The sequence below is a fragment of the Bos indicus x Bos taurus genome, chromosome 3, assembly GCF_003369695.1.
Source record: "Bos indicus x Bos taurus breed Angus x Brahman F1 hybrid chromosome 3, Bos_hybrid_MaternalHap_v2.0, whole genome shotgun sequence".
NCBI lineage: Eukaryota > Metazoa > Chordata > Mammalia > Artiodactyla > Bovidae > Bos > Bos indicus x Bos taurus.
Genome location: NC_040078.1, coordinates 110,308,039 through 110,325,192, shown reverse-complemented (window position 1 = coordinate 110,325,192; position 17,154 = coordinate 110,308,039). Strand labels below are relative to the sequence as shown.

At 52.9% G+C, this 17,154-nt stretch overlaps 1 protein-coding gene across 1 annotated transcript; it reads left to right on the top strand.

The window, feature by feature from the left end:
- The first annotated feature begins 575 nt into the window (after positions 1–575).
- Positions 576–16,921, top strand: TFAP2E (transcription factor AP-2 epsilon). The gene is made up of 7 exons (XM_027537858.1): positions 576–916; positions 1,217–1,693; positions 2,251–2,302; positions 11,434–11,656; positions 13,175–13,293; positions 13,841–13,982; positions 15,745–16,921. Exons 1-7 carry the CDS (start codon positions 890–892, stop codon positions 16,025–16,027), a joined length of 1,323 nt encoding a protein of 440 aa, XP_027393659.1. The 5' UTR covers positions 576–889; the 3' UTR covers positions 16,028–16,921.
- Positions 16,922–17,154: the final 233 nt, after the last annotated feature.

The window sequence follows — 17,154 nt, the reverse complement described above, 5'->3', positions numbered from 1 at the left end:
CCTGGGCTAGGTATTGGGAGTTATCAGCTGGGGGAAGCCTGAGTGAAGTAAGCACCCTCAGAGGGGTTTTTTCCCAGAAACATGCAGAGAGGCTGGGATGGCCCCCAACTCACACACACACACACACACACACACACACACAGACTCATACGCTGATATATGTTTGCACAGGAGCCAGTGGGCTTGAGTCTGCAACTCACAAACCTCTTCCACTTTCAGGACTGCCCACCTCAACCATAATGGGGTGAGGTGGTTAGAGAAAGGACTGATACCCATCTTACAGACTGGCAAGCTAAGGCCGAGGAAGGGTAGTGCTTTGGCTCCAAAGGCAAAGATGGGGCAGAGCCAAAGCAAACCAAGACCCTTGTGTCCCAAGCTCGAATTCTCCTCTGTTTCAAGGTAGCTGGGAGCTTTGAGCCTAGAAGGCGCTCAGACCAGCGCAGATTGGAACCACGACTCTATCCTCTCCAGGGGGTCGCGCCAAAGCCACGCCTCCTCTTGAGCAAGTCACTGGGGAGCGGGGAGAAAGCGGCCCTAGCATGTCTCTTTAATGCGCGCCCCCGGAGGCCCCGCGCGCCCCCGCCACTATAACTGGAGTGCATGGAGCAAGCTGCCTTCAGAGAAAGAAGGCGGGCGCTGGGCACCCGTTGACCGACTTTTCCAAGTGCGATCAGCTCCCGTCCGACCCACATCCCGCCCCCATGGACCCGCCCGGGGGCACCCACTGCTGAGGACCAGATGCCGGTCGGTCTCCGGGCTGGGTTGAACCCCGCCACCGCACAGTGACCGCCCGCGGGTCCTGCAGGCTCCGCGCACCTCTTCCCGCAGCGCTCGCCGTCGGGCGAGGGCTCCGCCGCCGCCACGCCTCGCGCCCCGCGCTGCCCGCCCCATGCTGGTGCACACTTACTCCGCCATGGTGAGTAGTCTCGGGCATGGGGGCGTGCCCGGCCGGGGATAGGGCAGCCTGGGTGCTGGACCTTCCGTTCCAAACCTCCCACTCCAACGAAATCTCGGATGGAGGGGGCCACAGCGACTGCGCCCGCGGAGAACCGTGCTCACGGGACTGTCCCCAGCCCAAGGTTCCCGCGCCCACGGGTTGTTCAGAGATAGACCTCGGGCCTCGGGAGCGGGCAGGACGGCAGCCGGCCCCTTGGGAGATGAGGAGGGTCCTTTCAGTTGCCGCTGGATCGCCTGACACGCCCCATTCCTTCCCCAGGAGCGCCCCGACGGGCTGGGCGCAGCGGCCGGCGGGGCCCGCCTGTCGTCACTGCCCCAGGCGGCCTACGGGCCGGCGCCGCCGCTGTGCCACACGCCCACCGCCGCCGACTTCCAGCCGCCCTACTTCCCGCCGCCCTACCCTCAGCCGCCGCTGCCCTACGGCCAGGCGCCCGACGCCGCCGCCGCCTTTCCCCACCTGGCAGGGGACCCGTACGGCGGCCTGGCACCCCTGGCGCAGCCGCAGCCTCCGCAGGCCGCCTGGGCCGCGCCCCGCGCCGCCGCCCGCGCCCACGACGAGCCGCCCGGCCTGCTGGCGCCGCCAGCCCGCGCCCTGGGCCTCGACCCGCGCCGTGACTACGCCGCTGCTGCTGTGCCGCGGCTCCTGCAAGGCCTGACCGAGGGCGCGCACGGCCTGGCCGACGCGCCCCTCGGCCTCCAGGGGCTGGCAGCCCCGCCGGGCCTGGAGGACCTGCAGGTGAGGCCCGAACGGTCCGGGATGGGCCAGCATCCGCTGCGGTGACTTAGGACCTGGCGGGCGGCAAAGAGTGGCCAGTGCAGGAGCCCGCCCGACTTTTCTCCCAGCCTGCCGAGGATGCGCCCCACGTCCTGAGTTGGACGCTGCCTGGCCTTTCAGGCGGCCTGGCTCTGAGTCCGTGAGCCTGGGGTCTGGGTGGCGGCGACCCTTCGCCGAGGAAATGTACAGGGGCTGAACCACTTTGTCCCTCTCCGCTGGGCAATGTAGGGCATCTACATATGGCCAGTTCTGGTCTACTGGGGCAGCCTGTGCCTGGAGCGAAGAGAAGCGGAGGAATTGCCTGAAGTTCAAAATTGCCTCTGTGAATTGCACAGCAAGGTTCCCAGGGCTCCAACTCGGCCGCAAATGCTGGAGCGCGCGGGTGAATCCCGGTCCCGCCCGAGGCCGCCGCAGGCGACCGGTGGTGCGCGTTGGGCGGAGCAGACGGCAGGGGCTTGGGAAGCGACAAGAGATTATAGTCTACGACCGCCCTTACCACTACCCTGTCCTATTTGCAGGCCATGGACGAACCGGGAATGAGCCTCCTGGACCAGTCGGTGATCAAGAAAGGTAAGGAAGAATGGCGTGCCTCTGCCAGGGCAGAACTGGGCGAGATGGTGCAAGCCCTGGCACACAGACCCAACGTCTTCCCTACGGCGCGTCCCTCATGTGCATCGCCGAGCTCAGTGGCCACCGGTCACTTTTTTCGGCCCAGTAGAGGGGCTGCGGAGGCTGCAAGCCTGGGCAGCTGGGGTGGTTGGTGAATTGGCCCCAGAGCCTACCAGCCCGGGTGCCCTGCGAGCCCGACCACGCTCACTTAGCTACCCTGGCGGCCAAGCCTGTGCAGGGGCCTGGCCTCTCCCTACCAAGGGGGAGGGCACTCTCTTAGATCTGGAGTTAATTTGCAGAACAAGTTAAACCACTTCCCTGTTTCCTAAGAGGTGGTAATAGGGGTGCTATTATTCCCATGGATGTCGTTAAATGATTTCCACTTTATGGAGCCTTACCATTTCCTAGCCTGCCAGGTTCTTTCTGCCTCTCCCTTCCCAGCAGGGCCTCCGGAGCCTTGTGGTTCCCTAGGGAATTTTTTCTCCACTGGGGAGCCTCTTTCAGTGTTCAGGATGAGGGGGCGGGTCTGTGAATATTGTGTCAGGCCCTGTGCAGGAGGGTCAGGGCCTGGTGTTGGTGTCTATGTGAGTCTGCAATCCTGTACATGTCTGAAATATTCCTTTCCTAGGTGTCTTTCTAGTATTTCTTGGTGTCTCTTGCTGTTGAGTGTATAATGTGTGTCCATCATGTTGGTGTAGTTTCCATGCTTTGGGGGGTCAGGGTCCCTGTTGTGTCCAGGAACTTGTTTTTTGGCACTGAGGATCTCTAAGGATGGAGAGTTGCTCCCTGTTTATTTTCGGGGTGTTTGTGTCTCTCTAGTAAAATCCAGGGGTTTGAGATCTGCCCTCCACTGGCTCTTGGGACCTGTGAGTTCTGACGGTGACAGAGAAAGGTGAGAAAGACAGAGACAGGAAGCTCAGGCATCCAACAGGCTCCTTGAATCTGGGGAGGGGGCGGTGAAGAGAGGAATATGGGGACACAGGCAAGCCCGCAGTGCCCAGGGCAGGCACAAGCTGTTTTTCAAACCAGTGAATTCAAGCCTGGGCTCAGTCTGCCCTCCCAGAGAGCATGTGGGGTGGGGAGGGACAGGGCTCCAGGCAGGACTTGGATTTCCAAGACTTGGGGCTGGGAGTTAGCTGGACCACCTGGAGTATGTGTGGGGAAAGATGAGGGGATAGCCCACCCAGAACCTGGGGGAAGGGGGCACCAGGTACCCGGGCTGTGTTACCTAGAGGTAGGGGTTTGGGGAGGCTGCCTGGAGCCCCAGCAGAGGTGTGCGGTCAGAACCAGCTCTTTGCTAGCGGCCAATGCCTTGCTTTAGTGAATTTTTCCAAAACCGACGGAAGGAAGAACTTGTCTCCAGTGGCAAGAGCCTGCTGCGGGGCTGCGTCCACCAGGAGATGATCTCCACGGTCTCAGTTCCCAGTTCCTGACTCCTGCCCGGACTCAGTGGATTAGGGGGGCCTAGACTCACTGACTCCCTGGGGGAGGTGCGCACGTGCTAAATCAATTCAGTCGTGTCCAACTCTTTACAACCCTATGGACTGTAGCCCACCATGCTCTTCTGTCCATGGGATTCTCCAGGCAAGAAAACTGGAGTGGGTTTCTGTGCCCTTCTCCAGGGGATCTTCCTGACCGGGGATCAAACCCATGTCTCTTATATCTTCTGCATTGGCAGGCGGGTTCTTTACCACTAGCACCACCTGGGAAGCCCAAGGAACCTGGGGATTTCTGCTTTGGGAAAGGGTAGAAAAACCAGCTGGGCCTCTTGAGTACCTTAAACCCAGTCCCCTGCTCAGAGCCAGGACAAGAGACTGGCTACAAAGAGGAACTAAAACTGCCTAAAACTCCCAGCCCCAAACTTCCATAAATTCTGGGTCCTATGGGTGAGCGAGGATCCCCCAAAGCAGCCCCAAGAACACAGGGAATGGGGCCAGGATTCGCGAGTGTTGCGCGCTGATGTTGCGCGCAAGTGTGCGGGATGGATGTGGGCGCCCGTGCTGTTCGGGATGTCGCCGTCGCGGGCGCGCACACGGCCCGACTGCAGTGTCAGCCCGTGGGTGGCCCGGCGACCTGAGTTAGGGACTGCACGCTGGGAGCCCCAACCTGGACGGAGAGTCACAGCCCAGGGCAGTGCCGCCAAGAGGGAGGGGCGAGAGCTGGATCTCCCAAATGAAGGAAGAGGCTGGTTCCCAAGCGGCGAACTTGGCCTCTGGCTGGCGGCTGGAGCGGCTAGCCTTTGGGGAGGAGACGGAGTTCGTGCGGCGCTTTGCGGCTTTGCAACCAGACAGGCGGAGCCCATCTGCGAAGGTCAGGCCTCGGAAAGCGCTTGCACGGGCGACCTAGCCGTGGCCACGCAGGTGGCCCAGTTGAAGCCCTGCGTCCTGGAGCCTCCACGCCCCACACAGCGGGTGATTTTCTTTTGCGCCCTCCGCAGTCACTGCGGGACTCCCGCCACGCCGCCAGCCAAGTGGGCGCGGTTGGTTAGCTTCCTTCTTCGCCCTCGGGTCTTTCCGAAGGCTTGGGGAGCCCCGGTCCCGTCCTGAAGTCCTCTGGCACCTGCCAGGAGCGATGGAGGACCGTCCCACTCCTGGATTTATAGAAAGCCCTGGAGTTACAGAATTATGGAAAACTCTGAAATTATAGAAATTCGTTCTTGGCTAGCTGCAGCAAGGACTTCATTCCTCCAGCTCCTCCTGGCCCTGGCGGGAGGGGCAGCTGTGTCAGGGGCGGCTGAGGTCCTGGGTGTGAAAGGGCCAACAGGTTTAAAAAGGTTAAACATCTCTGTGGGTTTCTGACCACACAGTTACAGCTGGAGGGGAGTGGTTTGGGGATGAGAACTGAGGTGTTCCTCCTTCCCTCCAAGGAGAGTGAGTAGTTGCCTAATTACAGGCAGGGAAATCCCTTGCTGGGCTCTGTTGTCCACTCTCAGGGCGGGGGCTGATGTGAACAGTCACCCTTTCCTCTGGTTTCCCTGGCTCTGGGGAAGGAAAAGGGGAATGGGGAGTTTCTGGGCTTCAAAGGAGGGCCAGGATTGGGGTGAAATAAGTGAGGAACTCACTTGAAGCAAGATTGGGAGCTCTGTAATCAAGATAAATAATGTATCTTAGCGCAATATTTTCTAAATTTTTGAATGCAAAGTATATCCACAATACACAGGATACCAGAATTTTACACAAAGATGGAATCTGACTCTCACTTCTACAACCCTACCTCACTGGCCTCCCAGGCTACCGTCGGCCACAGCATGAGACTAAAAAACCAGTGCAAATGAACTGTGGACTCTGCCTGAGGGCAGCATAGCACCCACAGGGCGGTGAAGGGTAGGAGTTATAGTTAAAAGAAAGGGAGGAGAGAATGGTAGGGTTGGGGATTAGGAGGTACAAACTTACTCAGTACAAAATAAGCTACAAGGACAACACAACACAGAGGACATAGCCATTATTTTATTATGACTATAAATAGAATATATCTTTAAAAATTGTGAATTGTTATGTTGTACCCGTGCATATTATGTAATAGTGTACATCAACTATATCTCAATTAAAAGAAATTAAAATTTGAAATAAAAGAAACCCTCCAGGAACTTCCTGGTGGTCCAGTGGTTAAGACTTTGAGCTCCCAATGCAGAAGGCATGAGTTTGATCCCTGGTTGGGGAGCTAAGATCAAACCAGCCACATGATTCAGCCAAGAAATTAAAATATTTAAAAAAGAAACCCTCTAGCAGTTGGTGAGATGGAAACTTAACCAGCAGGTCCCACTGGGGAAGGTGAGGGAACTCAAGTGGGCTGGGAGGAGGGTCAGGACCCCTCCTGTCTGCTTTCCTCCTGCTTGTCCCTCTCCCCACAGGCCTTGGATTGGTGGTACCCTAAGTGTGGTCTAAGGAACCACATGCATCAAATCCACAGTGGGTGCTTGTTTAAGAAAATGAAGATTTCCTGGGCACCATCTCACATCTACTGAATGAGAATCCCCGGAAGTATGGCCCTGGGACTTCATTTTTTTTAAACTGATTGATTGAAGTAAAATTTACATATCTGAAATTCACCCATTGGAAGAGTACAATTCGAAGATTTTTAGTACACTTATAGAGTTGTGTAACCATTACCACAGTCTGTTTTAAGACATTTCCAACACCCCCCCCAAATTCCTCTATTCTCGTTTGTAACTAATTCCCACTCCAAGCTTTAGGCAACCACTGATCTGCTTTCTGTCTATATGTTCGCATATACTGGACATACTATATAAATGAAACATATATATAAATATGCCAATTTTTGCATCTAGCTTCTTGTACTTATAATATTTTTGAGGTTCATCTGTGTTGTAGATTTTATTAGTAGGTCGTCCCTTTTTTATTGCTTAGTAGTACTCCATTGTATGGATGTAACGGATTTTCTTTATTCATTCCTCAGTTGATGGACTCTGGGTTTGTTTCCACTTTTTGGCTAGCATGAATAATGCTGCTGTGATCATTCACAATGCATCTTTGTGTGGACATGTTTTCACTGCTTTTGAGTTCCTAGGAGTGGAATTGCGGGATTTTTATGAGTTTGTCTTTAATTTTTTCAAGAAACTCCCAAGCTGTTTTCTAAAGCAGCTGTACTATTTTACATTCCTACCAAATAGATGTGAGGATTCCAGTTTCTTCACATCGTCATCTGCGCTTGATATGTCTGTCTGTTTGATTATAGCCTTCCTGGTGAGTATCTCAGTATATTTTTAATTTGCATTTCCTTAATCACTAGTGATGTTGAGCTCTTTCTCATATGCTTACTAGCCACTCTTATCTCATTTTTAGTGAAACATCTATTCACGTGTTTTGAATATTCTCTAATTGGGTTATTTATCTTACTATTGAATTATAAGAATTCATATATTCTGGATCCACATCCTTGATAAGATATAGGATTTGCAGATATCTTATTCAAGAGTATTTCATTCATTTTTTAAAAGAGACTCTTGCTTTTATTTATTTATTTGGCTGTGTGGGGATCTCAGTTGCATCACATGGTGTCTTCATTAGGTCATGAGGGGTCTTCTGTTATGGCTCATGGGCTCTAGCTGTGGCACATAGGTTCACTTGTTGTGGTGTGTGGGCCCAGTTGCTCTGCCGCATGGGGGATCCTAATTCCCCAACCAGGGATTAAACCCACATCCCCTGCATTGCAAGGCAGATTCCCAACCTCAGGACCACCAGGGAAGCCCCTCATTTTCTTAATAGTATCTTTTCATGTGCAGAAGTCTTTTATTTTGATGAAATCCAATTTCATGATTTTCTTTTATGGATCATGTTTTGGTGTTGTATGAGGAACTCTTTACCCAATCCAAGGTCAGGAAAGCTTTTCTCCTGTATTTTATTCTAGAAAGAATTGCAGTTTTAACCAGCTTTCTGAGCATCTGTGGCACACTCCCCAGAATCAGTGGTCAGAATGTATCTCCCACCTGTGGACAGAGTGTGTAGACTTGCTGTGTGTGTGTGAGTCTTGTCTGCAGGCGTGTGTACATGTGAATGGCTTCTGCACGCATGACCAGGGGGACACCATGAGTAGACCAGCTTCAGCACTCACTGTGGTGTGGGAGACAGACGCCAGTGTCCCTGCCTTGTAATCTGTGCTAGTTAATTCCCACCTTTATGACTGCTCTTTCCCCAGGCCACCTGCTTCCCTGCCTAACCCTGGCTTCACACCCATCATTTTTGAAGGAAGAAGCTCTGAGGGGAAAGACACAGACAAGTGGGGGAAGTGGGGGGAAGCAGCAAAGTCTCTAATTCATATACACAAACACTTGTCCACCTGTCCTGCACTACGCTAGCTGTAGACTACCTATGTCTGCATCAATCTGGCATATGCTCTATGTTTAAATATATCAACAGTAGCAAAAGCACCTGCAGATATCCTTATGTACACTGCTGCATTCCTGCAACACTGGAGAAGGGCAGAGCGTGTGTGTATAGAGCTGGGCTCACTGTTGTTAAGTGTATGCACGCACAGGTTCACCCTCGTTGCTGTATAGCAGGGCATGTAGTTTTTATGTAGAGACATTTGTATGACACGTGTGCTCACATATGTCCCTGTTTGCACATGCACAAACGGCTTCACCCAGCTTTGGTCTCCCTCCTGGTACAGAGCCTGGCCTCAGGGGTCTCCAGACTTTAATAAAAGCTGGAGGGAGGAGGCTGCTGGGGGAGAGAAGAATTTTCTATTCTTCTGACCATTCCCTCTGCCTAGGAGTCATGGGCAACCGGACAGTCTCTTTGGCCTTCTTGTTAATTTATTAATTCATAATTTTATTTTTTAAGTCAAGCTTGAGGTATAATTTACATATAGTACAGTTCAGCCTTTTAAAATGTGCATTTCTATGCATTTTTGTAAACTAAGTTTTTATTTGACTGTGGTGAGTCTTAGTTGCGGGATACGAAATCTTAGATCTCTGTTGCAGCATACGAGATTACACATGGGATCTAGTTCTTAGCCACTGGACCGCCAAGGATGTCCCTAAACTTTTGAATCAGTCGCCAGTGTTTAAAAATCCAGGGAATTCCCTGATGGTCCAGAGGCTAGGATTCCATGCTTCCATTGCATGGGGTGTGGGTTCAATCCCTGGTCAGGGCACTAAATTCCCATAAGCTGCACAGTGCAGTGAAAAAAATAATCCAGAGATATCACCTAGAAACCTCAAATTCTGGTCTTACCAGCAAAAACAAAACAAACCAAAAACCTGAACAAGCTAAGAGTTCTGGCAATGTTGGTGTGTCCTACATGGTAACACTCTCCCATATCTCACTATTAACTGCTGTGCTCCCCGCTTTGAAGTCTCCAACTGTGCTGTCCACTGTAGGATCTACCGGCCATGTGTGGCTATAGAGCACTTGAAATGTGGCTAGTCCAAATTAAGATGTGTTGTAAGTATAAAATATGTGTTGAGTTTTGAAGACCAAGTACAAGAAAATAATGTAAAATAGCTCATTCATAATTTTCAAAATATTGATTGTATGACTCAGTGATAATATTTTTATTTATTGGGGTAAGTAAAATGTATTAAAACTAGTCTTAATGTGTTTCTCACTTTTTAAAAATGGGGCTTCTGGAAAATATAAATTTATATATGTGGCTCAGAGTGTATTGCTCTTGGACAGTGTGGTCGAGAGCCTAAAGGGCAGATGGAGGACCAGGCAGATAGGTAGGGAGGGCTGGACCACAAGCTAGGTCCCACTTTAAAAAACATTTGGCCACTCTGTGCAACATGTGGGATCTTAGTTTCCTGACCAGGGATGGACCCGTGTCCCCTGCGTTGGCAGGCAGTGTCTTAACCACTGGAGCACCAACGAAGTCCCAAGAAGGGCACTATGACAGTTATGGTCATCATCAGAGGCCAGGCCCATCTCTGTTCCTTATTGCTGAGCCAGCTTAACTATTAATACTGTGAACTTTAAGTTTCTTTATCTTGAAATGGGGATAGAACGTACCATCTACTCCATAGACCTGTTAATGTGAAGCCCTTGGTATACGGTTGGCACTCACTGGAGGGTAGGCAGCATCATTCTGCTCAGCTATTGCTAGAATTTGATTCTCAGGCACTGATGAGTTCTAGGCTGGGGAGTGATGGATGTTTCAGAAAGATCCCTCTGGAGCAGGGGCTGTGCAGAAATTCAGGTGGGAAGTGAGAGTGTCCCTCCATACCTGTGGCTGCATCCAGGCACGTGGGGAAAAGAAAGCCCTAGGCCACGGTGATGGGCGGGATGGTGTAGGAGAGGGCAGTGTGGAGGGCCTCACTGAGGTTTCTGGCTGGGCGAAGGCAGGGATGGTTTCAGTGCACATTCAGAGAAGGGAAAGCTGGAGGGGCTCTGCCAGGCCAGGGACTGGGCCAGGCTTGCTTGCCTCTGCCTTCCGGAGGCTTAGCACAGTTCCCCGCACACTGGTGCTCAGCGAACATTTTGCCAGATGACTGGAGGGCCAAGTGCCGCCTTTGAGACCACCGTCCAGGGCTTACTACTGGTACTAAGTCTATCGGCTACATGATTTCAGGCCCATTATTTCACCTCTCTGGGCTTCAGTCTCTCATCTGTAAAATGGGGATAATAAACGTAGCCTCTGTTCTGAGGATTCAGTGAGGTTATTGGTAGAAGCACAGTATATAGTATAGTGAGTGCTCATTGACTCTTGGCCTCAGGATCTCCACTTGATCCCCCTCCCCAAACACAGAAAGCCTGCCTTTTCTACTAAGGCTCTCACTTCCTTGAAAGAAGAAAAGCCCAAGGGGAAACAAGTACCTCAGTCGTTCTCCCTTCCCCCTGAGGCTTAGCAGGAGAGTGGAGGTTAGACTGCGGGAAGGACTTTCTTTTAGAGCCAAGAGTGTCCAAATGCGAGTTAAAAAATAAACTTCTCAGATTCCCTTCCCTGCCCTTCATAGATATTAGTACAAAATTAGAGAGTATTGGAGGAGGGAACAATAGGGGATGTCTCTTTATTCCTGGACTCCTTGACATCCCAGAGTGACTTAGCTGGAAGAGGGCCAGGGTTGGGGGCCTAATGGGGTCATAACCTCCCTGTCTCTGGAATGCGGGAGTCCAAAGCCCCCAGGCCTTTCACTGACCTGAGATGGTGGGGGAGACATGGGGATCACAGGTGAGTGGGAGCAGGGAATCGGGGACTCCTTGTGATCTGGCAGTGACCCAGGAATCCAGTCGCCAGCTCACATTCCGTTTCCCTATTTCCAACACCCTCTGTGATCATGCATGCCCAAACTCCCAAGACTGCTGAGGCTGTTTGATTTTTAACAGGGAACCAGCCTGACTCAATGAAGGGAATCGGGGTTCCAGAGCCAGAGAAGTTTTGAGTTTCATTTCCACCACCCATTGGCTGAGTGAACATGAGTGAGTCACGTTAACCTCATCATGCTTCAGTCTCTTCTCTTAAAGCAGGGTTAGTAGAACCTCCTTCTGGAAGGTGCTGGGACGTGCAGAAGCAGCTGTGTGTGCACAGTGTGTGAGCGCGGTGCTGACTCGCAGCTGGCACCTCAGCAGCGCGCTCGCATCCCAGCTGGCCAGTGCTCAGTGTTTCTCTCCCTTGCTCTCGCTTCTGCTCCACAGTCCCCATCCCCTCCAAAGCCAGCAGCCTTTCGGCCCTCTCACTGGCCAAAGACAGCTTGGTTGGCGGCATCACGAACCCCAGTGAGGTCTTCTGCTCCGTGCCCGGCCGGCTCTCTCTGCTCAGCTCGACGTCCAAGTACAAGGTGACGGTGGGGGAGGTCCAGCGGCGACTCTCACCTCCCGAGTGCCTCAATGCCTCTCTCCTGGGTGGTGTCCTTCGCAGGTAGGAAGGCCAGCCCACAGCTCCCTGCCCAGGGTCAAGGCTAAAACCTGTGGTCCTTTCAGACTTCCTCAGGGGTTTGGAGAGGGGACGGCCCCACCCCAGGACACACAGGGTCATCTCTACCTCAGTCTCCCAGGAGGATTATGTATGCTGTCTGGACAGGCCTATGTCCTTGGCAGCTCCCATGGGTCTGCAGGCTGGAGGGTCGGGAGTAGAGAAGAGCCTGGGTACCAAGAAGGGATGCAGGACTCAGCCACATTGGGCATGATGGAAAGGCTGGGTTAGGGGAAGGGACAGCCCCCACCCCACCCAGAAAAAGGACCCCCAGGACTTAAGGCCCATTCCCTGTGTCAGGTACAGGCCTCTCTGGTGTGTGTGTTCTGAGCAGGGAGCATGGGGTCCATAGTTTGTCTTCATAATTGGGCCTGTCTCTGCGTATGTCCTTGTGCCTGGGTAGGTATTTCTGCTTCAGGACTATGACTTTTGATGTATTTGACGATAGTGTTTGTGTGCATGCTTGCATGTGTGCTTGTATGTGTATGTGGTGTAGGGAGTGGACAAGAGTATATGTTTCCATGAGTGTGAGTTTCCTGTTACTTTCAGTGGGATGTGTTGGTCAGAGTATGTTCTACTCTGTGGGTGGTGTGAGTATATGCTTACCCTTGGGTGGGGCTTCCCAGGTGGTACAGTGGTAAAGAGTCCCCCTGCAAAGCAGGAGGGTTCAGTCCCTGGGTCAGGAAGACTCCCTGGAGTAGGAAATGGCAGCCCACTCCAGTATTCTTGCCTGGAAAATTCCATGGACAGAGGAGCCTGGTGGGCTACAGTGCATGGGGGTCGCAAAGTCGGACACGACTGAGTGACTGAGCACGCACCCTTGGGTAGGAGCTGCATTTGTGCAGGTGTGGGAATATCCCCTTATTCCTGGTGTCTGAGCATCCCAGAGTGGCTTGTATGAGTCCATGGGTGTCTGCACAAATGTCCCTGGGCTCCTGGCTTGGTGTGGACATGTGTTTCTGTGTCCTGGACATCTGAGACTGTGTGTCTGTCTCTATTGGTGTTCACGTCTGTTCTTGGTCCTCAGTGCGTTTCATCTGTGTGTGTGTCTATGTGCCCTGGGCAGCTGTGTGTATGACAATGTCTCCCATGTATCTCTCTGTGTTTCCCATTTGTCTCTGGGCCTGCTTGTCCCTGGGTAGCTGAGCTGATGTACACAGGTGGGAGAAAGAACCCTGAGATGCTGGTCCATCCTGCCCCACCCTGGGCTGTCTCTGCTATTGGGAGGATTAGGGAGAAATGAAGCGGTTCCTGGAGCTGGGTGTAGGGCCCCCTTTCCCATCATGGCTGCAAACCCAGTGAGATTAGGAAGAGATTGCGATCGGGCAGGTGGAGACCCCAGCGTGTCCCCAGGGCCAGGCCCAAGCCTCGCAGGGTTGGTGGAGGCAGCAAGGCCCTGTTGGCTCACTGAGCATCCATGATTCTCTCTTTATAGTGTGTGTCTCTCTCTGTGTGCACGCCCAGGGCCAAATCCAAGAATGGAGGCCGGTGCCTGCGCGAGCGGCTGGAGAAGATTGGGCTCAACCTGCCAGCTGGCCGTCGCAAGGCCGCCAACGTGACCCTGCTGACTTCACTAGTGGAGGGTGAGGCCCGAGGGGCCACGAGCCACCACCCAATGTGACTGTGTGTGACCGTCTCAGATGCAGGAGGGCGTGTTTAGTCATATGTGTGTTCTCTGTGCCCCATATGTAAGGGGTGTGTGTGAAATATGCATGCAGTCTTTACGTGTATATGCAGCACACAGGTGCATGTGCTGGTACAGCAGAGTGTGTGTGTGTGTGTGTGTGTGTGTGTGTGTGTGTGTGTGTGTGTGTGAGGAAGAGTGGCCAGTGTGTGAATGTGGTAGAGATGAGGGGGTTAGAGTCCCTTCCCTGGAGGCTGGTGACTCTGAGCTCAATCATCTTGAGTTCTCAAGCTCAGCTCCCACCCCTGAGCTCAGAGGCCTTCCGAGAAGGGAGGGCAGTGGGGTTGCAACTGGAGCTGAGAGGGGAATCGGAAGAAGAGAGAAACATATATAGAAGCAGAATGGAGGCTAGCCCTGGCCAGACGTTGGAGGGTCCAGGCTGTGCTCCGGGCTCAGAGGTACACCTGGCTGTAGTGATGTCTCATCTCTGCCTCCCCTCCGCCTAGGAGAGGCCGTACACCTGGCCCGAGACTTTGGCTACGTCTGTGAGACCGAGTTCCCAGCCAAGGCAGCTGCCGAGTACCTGTGCCGACAACACGCTGACCCCGGGGAGCTGCATGGCCGCAAGAGCATGCTGCTGGCTGCCAAGTGAGTGAGGGTGCCATGCACAGGCTGCCATGGGTACCCTACACGGGCACATATGGGTACAGGGCACAAACACAGGCTCCGAGCGCGGGCACAGTGGGCACCACGTGTACCTGTGATGGACACACGGTGCGTGATCTACTGCACACACCTAAGCTCCATGCTGCATGTGACAGGGCACACGTAGACATGTGAGCATATCTGAGTTCTGTATGTCACACACACAGTGTCAGGACAGGCTTACACAGAAGCCCAGGTGTGGGTACCATGCCCCCATGGCACCACCAGCTCGTCCCATCGAGGGTCTGAGGGTCTCTAGCCCTGCGCCCCATGCCTGAGCCTTGTCAATCAGCCCCTCTGCTCCTGTGACCTCCATCAGGGCACCCAGCCAGGCCCCTATGTTGACCCTACTTTGTCCTTACTTCACACCTGACCCCTCTACAAGTCTCACGGATGCCTCCCTCACCCCACCCACATGCCACTGCAACGCTGGTCTCCTAGTCTCACTCCTGGACATTTACCCCAGCGCCCCTCTGTTCCCCCAGCCTTCCTGCCCCGCACATGCACTACTCTCTACCCAAGAGCCTTCAAGGGCTCCCACTGTTACTGCATTGATTTTCAAACTAGGTGCTATTGGGATGCTGCAGGGCCTGTGTAATGAACTGATGTTTGATGAAGATTTAGTTTTAAGGAAGGGTTCCCTCGCGAGAAGAGACAGACAGGGCAGTTTGAAAACCACCATTCTGTAAAATCCAGACTCCTTTGAGGACCCCCATAATGTGGTCTGCACAAACTCCACCCACTCCGCCTGACCCTCTTGCTCTCTCCTGCCCTCCCATTCTTGGGCTTGCTCTTCCGCTTAGAATGACATTCAGGCCTTCCACCTAAGGCAGTTCTTCATATCACAACTCCATCCTCCCTTCTTCACAGTTCCCTCAAATGCGCTAGGCAGAAATGGACTCACAGACTCATGGGACTGCCATGACTCATGGGGCCTTTGAGACTGTTCATATTGGAGCTGGAGAAATGTGTCTAGGGCAGGACCCACCTCACTCATTAATCAGCTAACTCACCAAGCCCTTCCTGGGTCCCAGTCACGTCTAAGATGCTGACTGGGTTCCTTGGTGATGCAAAGGGAAGACACAAGTGGTTCTCCTGCCTGAGGTGGACGCAGGATGCATAGAGAAATGAATGATGGCTGCAGAATGGAGTTGGATTCAACTTCCAGCCTAGTCACTTGGACAGGTCATCTAATCGTCAGAAACTTAACGAGTTTCCTCTTCCATGTGACAGGGATAACAATACAGATTTGTTGTGAGATTAAGTGAGCTGATATAGACAGTGTGCTTGGCACAGAATCCAGGCCTCAATTCATATTCACTGCTATTATTTCAGTTATTTAAGGCAGATTCTGGATTGTTCCCCCAATAATTTCATAAACAAAGCTCTTGAAGCATTGGCTGTTTTGGGTGCAGGTGTGGATAGGAGAGAGAATCAAGGAAAGTTTCCTGGACAAGGCAGGAGTTGAGCTGGACTTGGAATGTGGGCAGAATAGCCACAGGAAAAGAAATTGTAGGGTATTGGCATGTGCTGTTTATTAGCTGTGATATTGGGCAAGTCAGTTACCATCTCTGAACCTTCATTTAATTTTCTGTAACATGGGTATGATCATCATTTGTAGACTGTTGGGTCAGCAATCATATATATGATATCCAGCTGAACTCAGACCTCTGTCTCTAACCTCTGACCCTCCTTCCCCCACCAGGCAGATCTGTAAGGAGTTTGCAGACTTGATGGCGCAGGACCGTTCACCGCTGGGCAACACTCGCCCAGCGCTCATCCTGGAGCCGGGAGTGCAGAGCTGTCTGACACACTTCAGCCTCATCACCCATGGTTTCGGCGGGCCCGCCATCTGTGCTGCCCTCAATGCCTTCCAGAACTACTTACTGGAGTCACTCAAGGGGCTGGACAAGATGTTTCTAAGCAGTGCGGGCAGTGGGCACGGTGACACCAAGGCGTCAGAGAAGGATGCCAAACATCGGAAGTAACTGCTTGCCCCGCCCCATCCCTAAGGGGCTCCCAAGATCTGAAATGAGGTCTTTCCTCCTGGGGGTGGGCCTGAAAGCATTCAAAGGTGGGGCTGGAGTCAGACCAGAAAAAGAACATTCCTCCAGAAGCCTATGAGTTAGGGGTCTGGGCTGGAGAAGGGGAAGTGGCCTCTTGTGCTGTTGATTAAGTTAAGCACCCAGGTGCTTGCCTCCTGTGTGCAATCTTCTGCCCCTTGACTGCTGAGAAGGGCTTGAAGAGGAGGTTGGCACAGAAAAGCCTGGTTCTTGGGGCCAGTGCTGCCCATGAGGGTGCCTGGGCAGTGATGGGTGCCCCCAGGGGCCAAGGCCTTGCTGTTTTTACTGAGACCAGGAGAGAAATGAACAAACCAGAGGTGCTGCTGAGGAGCTGGTGTGCTTCACCTCAGTCTCCTACCCCCAGAAAAGGGGTGCTGGCAGAAGGCCCCAGTGGATTCTTTGCATTGCTGCCACTCTTCTAAAGAAGTGGGCAGGAGGGCCCCTCAAGGAACAGGGAAGATAAAGCACAAATTGGATAACTTGAATCCAGGCTGCACTTCAGTCCTGTTGCTGTCTGTCCTATTTATTTATCATTACAGTTTAAAAACGTCCAGTGCAGCTTATTCATACCAGTGAGCCGAGGACTCTTGTTTCATTGTCTTCTGCTCACACACCAAGATGTGCAGCTACGCTAGGATGGAGAGGCTGTTTTTGCTCGCAAAGGGCTATGGGTGGGCCGGGAGGGAAGAAGGATGTCAGGGACTCTGAGGTTGTGGCTGAGATTTTGTATTTACGGTTGTTTCTCTTGACCCTGCAGTCAGTGTACCTCCCCAACTCTCAGACTGCTTTCTCATTCTCTTAATAAAACCTTTCACTGGATATGAAGCCCTCCCTGTCCTTCTTCAGTCCAGGCCTGGATTTGCCTCCCCAGATGGCAAGGTCACAGGGGAGAGACAGGGCCTGGGAACTGGGGGAAGGGGGTGGAGTGTATAAGGGGGAAATCTTGGAGGGGGGCTGCAGGCACCACTGGGTGAGGGGATGCAGACGGTGGGTCTGTCTGGCTTGTCAATGTGGCTATTAGTTCTGTGTGTGTGTGAGATAGAAGTGAATCC